Here is a 7,418-nt window from a genome sequence, read left to right on the forward strand (position 1 = left end):
CTGAATGCGGCAGTAGTGCCAGCTTCCTGAGGCCAACGCTTAGGCTACACTGACGTCAATTTTATTAACAGGGGAAAACAGAAAGACTTTCCTGACATACTCTATGCTGAGGCTCAGGGGGGATGGTTGGGAAAATACAAAAATGCAGGGCCAGTGATCACATGACCTTTGTGACAACAAGCCCGAGCCCTCTCCTGACACCGCAGCTTCTTGGGCTACATCCAGCAAGTCACCAGGGCTGGCAGGTCCAGCCATATGGAAAGGTCTCGTCCAGAGGCCAGGGGATGGCTGCCTGGCAGCCTGCCACCTGAGAACCCTGGCTGAGCTGAGGCCAGAGAGGTTCATCCTCGGGCTGGCTGCAGCAGGAAGCTCTCAGAGGGGCTGCCGTCTGGGCGGGGGGGGGGGGGGGGGGGGCACCCTGACTATGCAACAGGACTCTGACTTGGTGGGCTTGGTGACATCATGCGGAGGCATGTCTCGACCCGCAGAAGGGTGCTGTTAGGCCTTTATTTCTAACCCAGTTACAGAAGAATGAAATTACAGGTATTTTCATTCCAGAACAATTGGACACCAGGCATCAACAAGCTCTCACTGCTTTTAAAGCAAATGTATGTTAAGATTCTCTAACGAAGACAACTGCTGGAGGTCGGTGGGTCACACTCTCCTGGGGCTCTCTCTTCTGCCGTCCTCAACTCCACAAGGGACAGCGATGATCGGGGGGGCCTGAGGGGCAGCCCAGAGCTGCCGGGGTCCAAGGAATCCTCTTGCCCCACGATGCGGCCACAAAAGGCAGGAGGGAGTGTCCTCGTCATGGTTGTTCCTCTGTCTGGGGGTTCTACTAAAAATATTCCTCAGTACCAACATATCTTATGAAAGGAAGGAAGGAAATCTTCGAGAGAAGCGGAAGGAAGAAGGAACAAATGCAGTGGGTGGGAAGGGGAAAGGAGATAAGAGGAAAGAAGGTAAGGAGAAGGAGGAGGGAAGGGGGAGAAGGGGGGGCTGAGAGGAGCAGTCGGAGAATCCATTAAGTGAAGGTCTGCCCTACCCTAGAGGCACCATAGGGGACATCACTCTTCCCAAAGCCCAGGCATGGCTCTCAGAGCTGGGACTCTTGGACCGGAGCCAGGGCAGAGTCCCAGGGCGATAGGGGCACAAATCAAGCCCGGCCCCCACAAGAAGGGGAGGTTGGCCCTGGGCCCCCAGAGAGGGAGAGGTGGCTGCCCGACTGCACAAACACGTGAGCTTGGAGCCGCTGGCATCACCTCAGGTTTAATGATCCATAAATGACAAGAGAAGACAAAGAAGGAGAAAAGCATCATGTAGAGCAGGGAGTTTGGCCTGGCTCCCTCGGGACAGCACCTTCAGCCTCCCCATTGTTTTGCTCAGAAAGCCGGTCGTCGAATCGAATTCTGAGTCCTGTGAGAGGGAGGCAGCCACGGTCAGGGGCCTGTGAAGTCCAGGCCGTGGCCCCCGGCCCCCCACGTGCCTGATGTGGTCTGAGGGGAGCAATGACCAAAGCCCTCACCCAGGATAGGGAGTCCCCATTGGGTCCTCGAGCCAGACTCTGAAGAGGACCTCTCTTTCCTGGGGGGGAGGCCCTCCTCTCCCCCAAGATGCTCCCACACCCCCAGCTTGGCTCAGGAGACCTGTCCTGGGTGTTGCCTACCCCCCCCGCCCCGGCAAACACAGAAATTTGTAAGCTGGGAGCCCCTGGAGAGGGGGAACTGAGTGGGGGGTGGATTACTCAATGTTTGTTTGGGCACTGAACGTCTTGCCCAGGGCCAACGCCATGGCCAAGAGCTGACAGGGACCCCTTCCCCACCAAGAGACACTGAAGAGAAGGGAGGCATCAGGGTGCACTTTCCCAGGGGGTTGCGAGACCAATTGAGCAGACCCAGAGAACCGCCGCTAGGCCCTGAAATCACCTCCCTCCGCTGGCAGATGTGGCCAGGGAGGAAGTCCAGCGAGGGGCCACAGGCAGAAACCTGAGGAAGGGCAGTCTGGGTTCAGGGACAAGAAGGGGTCCCTGCGAGCCCTGTATCCGTTGTCTCGGGCCAGATGTCTGACCCTCCCCGCCGCGATGGCCACCCAACCTGCAGGACCATCCCTTCACTGTCTCATGACGCTGAGGGGAAGAGCTCTGCTGGGCCTGGCAGAAAGGGGGTCAGGAAGACCCTGCCCTCTGCCCCTATGACTCTGTGAGGGGCGTCAACATAGCCCCCAAATCTGGGGCCTCCAGCTGGAGGGGAGGGGCCTTCTTGTGGCCCTGCTCTAAGAGAAGGAAGCTGGGCCCCTGCGGTCCAGAGCAGAACTGCTAGAAGGCAGAAGGCATTTGCAGGCTGATCACTCGGCCAAGTTCCCCATTTCCCAAGTGATAAATGGGTCAGTAGACAAAGACAGGCAGTTCTCAGGGGAAGAAATCCAAGCTACCAAACACCTTTAAGAAAAAGTGCTCCCAATCAATAATAATTAAGAAGAATGTAAACTGAAGCCCCTCTGAAGTGCCCCCCTCACCCCCATCAGGAGGTAGCAAAGACGACAAAAAGAAAAATGATCAAGGCTAGAGGGGTGCTGGAGAAACAGGCACACTCATGCATTGTTGTGGAGCTGTGGACTAGCCCAGCCATTCTAGATAACCTGTGGCACTAGGCCCCCAAAGCAACCAAACTGTGTGAACCCTTTGACCCAGCAAACACCACTAGGCACATACCCCAAAGCTTTAGGGCACTTACATGGGAAGGAAGAAAGGAAAGAAAGGAAGGATGAGAGAAAGAAATAAAAAAAACAAGGAATGAGGGGGAAAAAAGGAGTAAGGGAAAGGAGGGAAGGAAGAAGGGAGAGAGAGAAAGAAAGAGAAAAAAAAAGAAGGGCAGTTTCAGTGAAGCCTGGGGAGCTCATCTGCCCTGATGCTGAATGAAGTGGGCAGAACCAGAACAAACTAAGCAAGCAGAGAGACCCTGGCCCGGGCAGGGACGCCCTGGGCCCGCTGCGGGCGCCTGCCCTGAGAGATGCGAGGGCCTGGGCTCCACTCACCATGTCGGCCAACATCTTGTTCTGATGCTTCACTTCATGTCCAATCGCGATGGAGAGCTGTGAGGGGGGGAGATGCGACACCCGCCAGGGTTAGCGGGCGCTGGCCCGTACTGGGGGCCCAAGGGAGGGGGCAGGGGCTGCCCTCTGCTGTTCATGGCACGACCGACTCAGCTCCAGGCTCCAGCCCCTACATCACTCCTTTGTTCTACTTAAACATATGTCCTGGGACCTCCCGGGACAAGGGAGGTCATAGGTGAGGGCAAAAAAAGGGAAAGGTCCATGGTTCAATGGATGGACAAGTGCTCGAGCAAACACTACAGAGAGAGAGAAAGAAGGGAGGAGGAGGGAGGGAGAGGAGGGGAAGTAGACAAGGGGGAGAGGAGGAAGGAGGAGGAGGGGGAGAGGGAGGGGGGGGAGGGGAAGGAGGACAAGAATGGAGGGAGATTGTAACTTCTGCAGCCTGCCCCTCAGAGTGGCCTGGCTTAGCAGGAGGGGAGGGGAGAGGGTTGTGCCACCCCTGCCCAGGGCTGGGGGGTCTCTGCTGCCCCTCTGGGCTCCCTGGCCTTAGGGCTCAGGTGTGGCTGGTCCTGAGCTGGGTCCCCTCACCAGCCATGGGGAGGATGCTCACCGACTTAATGGCGGTCACCTTGGTGCGCAGGCTCTCTGTCAGCCGGTCGTTCTCCTCCTCGAAGGAGCTGTAACCGCTGTTGGCATAGCTGTAGTGTCCAGGCGGCAGCCCGCCTTCACCTGGCAGAGCACGGGGAGGTGAGTTACCAGGAGGCCCTGCTGGGGTGCTGGGCGGGAGCCTGGACCAGGTCTCATCGGAGGAGAACAGACCCGGGGGTCCTCTCCTGGGCAGGACCCTCCCCCACTCCCTCTATCTTCACAGAGGGTCTCCCTGGTCCCCAGGCTACCTCCTCCAGGAAGCCTGCTCTGACTCCTCCTCGTCCTCTGCCCCTCTCGGTCTCCCCGCTCCTGAAAGAACCCTTTCCCAAGGATCCCCTTCTTCGGAGACCTCCCAGAGTTCTCCTGTCTGGAGCTTGTGGGCAGCAGCAGGAGCTGCCATCTGCCTTTCTACACAGCACCTGGCATACAGCAGGAACTTAATAAATGCTTGGAGTCAATGAGTGCTGACTTGTGTCGCCTTCTCTAGCAGGATGCAGGCCTGAGCTGGGACCCTGGCATCCCAGGGCCTTGCCCACCTAAGAAATGGGTGCTCCTGGTGTCGCCTCTGTGCCCCCCACTCTGCTGATTAGCCAAAAGGACCCCAGATGCCCCTTTACAGAGAACCACATGCCGCCTGACCGAGTGACCTTCCCTGGGGGCAGAGCAGCGAGCACTTAGTAGGTGCTTTTTACTGGCTAATTACGTCAGGTGGGAAGAGGGCAGAGCCCCTGGAGTTTCCAGAGTAGGGGGTGATGGGGTCAGGGCTATTCTTGAGGCAGATCCTTTTCTTTGTCTGTGGTTAGACCAAGGTGGGAACCAGGGGGCCCCAGAGGGCTCCTGAGATAAGAAGGGAGCCCTGCCAGAGTGACCAGAGGCAGGACCCGGGGATTCCCATCCCACCCATTGCCCCTGGGATCAAATGCACAGTCCTACCTTAGCCAACAAAGCCCTGGATAACCCATCAACATCTATTAGGCGCCTATGGTGTGCCAGGCATAAGGATGACTTCGGTGACGTAAGGGGATGGGGGAAACCGAGGCACCGGGGGAGTGACCCGACTCAGTTAGAGCGCCCCCGCCCCGCCCCCCCAAGGCCGCCCTCAAGCCCTGACCTCGCTCTTGGGCCTGGGAAGGCGCCCAAGCAGGCCCGCCCCCTCCCCCCGGCCTCGGTTTCCTGACCTGTCAAGAAGCCCCGCCCCCCTCGGTTTCCTTCTCTGTCGCAGGAACCCCTCTGTCCTCCCCTCCCCCAGGCCTGCCTCAGTTTCCCCGCCCGACGCCCCACTCACCGAGGCCCGCGCGCCGCATCGTGACCCCCCAAACCCGAGGAGCCCCAAGCTTGTTTTCGTTCCCGCCACGTCAGCGCTGGAGTCTGCGCGGGGTGATGACGTCACGGCACGCGCGGCAGGCGAAACCTAACCGCCAAGGGCGGGGCCGGAGGAGGCGGGGCGCCTCGGGGAGGGGGGCGGTAATCTGGGAAATGTAGTCGGGGAAGGGGCCGCGGGGGCTTCTGGGAAGCGTCGTCCGGGAAAGGTCCAGGGCACAGCCGATAGTTCCCCGGGGGGTGGGAGGGAGGCAGGCGGGCGGAGAGGATCCTCGCTGGACTCTGAGGCTGGAGACCCCACTCGGAATCACCAGCCCCATGGCCGCCCTCACCCTCGCGGGGCACATTTAGGGTTTCTTGGGGAAGGGCGGGTGGGAGGGGGTGGTGATGGTGCGTTCGTAGTTGACTCGACTGCTGAGGTCTCGTCGCGTTTACTCCCCTCACCCCCGTGTTTGTATCTCTCGTGGATTTAGAGGGCCGTGTGTTGTTACAGTGTCAGACTGTAAGCCTCTGGAGATCAGGGGCCCCTTTCCTCGGACCCCAGCACTGGCCCCGACCTGGCACGAGTGGGCTCGTGTCCAAGCTCTGCTAGGTGCGGGGAGATGCCCACCAGAGGAAAGGCCCGAGGGTCCGGGGAGGCCACGGGGCTCCCGGAGGCGGAGGAGCAGCTCGAAGTCCGAGGATGGACGGACCCCCGGGGGGACGCCGGACCACGAAGAGGGAGAACGGAAGAGGCCAGGCTCCGGACCTGTCCGTCCGCCCCGGCTCCGTTCAGCTGCACGTTTGGTGCCAAGGCAGAGGGTTCAGGGTCCAGGGAACCGGACAGTGAAGATCGGAGCTGGGGAGGGGCCGCCGGCCTTGGGGCGGGGGGGGGGGTGGGGGGGGTGGACGTGAGCCGAGGGGCAACATGGGCGATCATCTGTCCGTGGTTCTGCTGTATTGTGGAAATGCTTGGTTGATTTGATAAACCAAAAATAAAATAGAAGCAATTAAACATGAGCACCCTCGTGAAGAGGCTGGAGACTGAGCCCCCCCACCCCCCACCCGCGTGGACGTGGACAAGGGTCGGACAGCTGCGGTGTCCAGGGCTGCTGCGGGGGCGGACAAGGTGTCCCCGGGAAGTGTGCCCTTCGGCACGCTGGCTCACATCCTCCTTCCTGTGATTCACGCCCCGAAGTAGCCTGGGGCTGGCCCTGATCAGCGTGCCTTCTTACACGGCCGAGCCCGGGCACGGAGAGGCCAAAGGGTTCCTCCACACACCTGTTGATGAGCACAAAGGGCCTGATGCTGCCTCTTCCCGAGCCCCTTCCTCAGGGCCCCGCCTCCCACCCCTTCCGAACTTCCACTCATCCTGCATTGTATGCCCAGCTAGGGCTTCCTCGGTCTGTCCAGGTCCATCTCGGCCTTAAGGGGCTGTCTGTGTGCATGCCCATCTTTGAGGCATACTGTTATACCATTAGCGTCCTGGAGACTTTCTTATCAAGTTTCCCAGGGAGGTATAGCTGGAGTGTGGGAGCCCAGAACACGGGCTGTGAGCACAACACAAGCTTGTTTGCTTCTTTTCTCCTGCAAAAACATTCGGTGTGTCCTAGCCAAGCTCAGGAAATCATGCAACCTTTTGACCAATCAACTTCCCGTTCACCTGCCCTTATATCTCTGACTCAGGCTTGCACAGGCCAAGAAGCTATCCTGCCAAGTATGCTAGGTTGAAAATTAAATATAGTTTTTATCTGCCTGTCTCCTGCAAAAAATAATAATAAACAGATTAGGGAAATTAATTGTATAATATCTCCTACAAAAAAAAAACAGATCAGAGAAGATATCTCCTACAGGAAAAACCAAATCAGAGACAGAAAAAACAAACCATAATACCAATTTATTTGTCCCAAGAAGAAATATAACATGAGGAGTTTGGGGACTCCCTCTTTCTGAGCATCTGTAAGGTTTTCTTGTCCACTGGTTACAGAGGGTTGTCAGTTTCAATAGTATGATAAATTCAACCCAGAAGCAAAAGCAGTTTAACAATTTCAGTTATAACAAGTATGGAGGAAATATAGAAGCATCATGATAAGATGACCGGATTCCAAAAAAAAAAAAAAAGGTTTGGCAAGGATGAGGATGCCTAGATGTCCGCATAAGATATGGACTTACTATCCTGAGGAAAGAAGTCACCAGGTAGGGACTTTTATCAGCTAGCTACCTGGGTTCAGTTTGGAGTTAAGTTGAAGGACATTTTGCTCCTATTAACATAGGGTTTCATAAAAAATGCTTTTGGATAACAAGGTACCTCCATCAAATTCAGGTGATCAATACATTCATATTAATACATATAACTTACATGTATAAATATCAGGGAAGGGGTGTGTGTGTGTGTGTGTGTGTGTGTGTGATTTGATGGA

The 7,418-nt window shown here is 57.1% G+C and overlaps 1 protein-coding gene across 1 annotated transcript; it reads right to left on the minus strand.

Moving 5' to 3' along the window:
* Positions 1–1,248: 1,248 nt before the first annotated feature.
* Positions 1,249–5,104, minus strand: BET1 (Bet1 golgi vesicular membrane trafficking protein). Its single transcript, XM_043988767.1, has 4 exons — positions 4,985–5,104; positions 3,662–3,780; positions 3,034–3,090; positions 1,249–1,416 (listed from the first exon to the last, which is right to left on the minus strand). The coding sequence occupies exons 1-4, from the start codon at positions 5,001–5,003 to the stop codon at positions 1,270–1,272; spliced, it is 342 nt and encodes a 113-aa protein (XP_043844702.1). The 5' UTR covers positions 5,004–5,104; the 3' UTR covers positions 1,249–1,269.
* Positions 5,105–7,418: the final 2,314 nt, after the last annotated feature.

This window comes from Dromiciops gliroides, chromosome 1 (genome assembly GCF_019393635.1).
Source record: "Dromiciops gliroides isolate mDroGli1 chromosome 1, mDroGli1.pri, whole genome shotgun sequence".
Classification (NCBI taxonomy): Eukaryota; Metazoa; Chordata; class Mammalia; order Microbiotheria; family Microbiotheriidae; genus Dromiciops; species Dromiciops gliroides.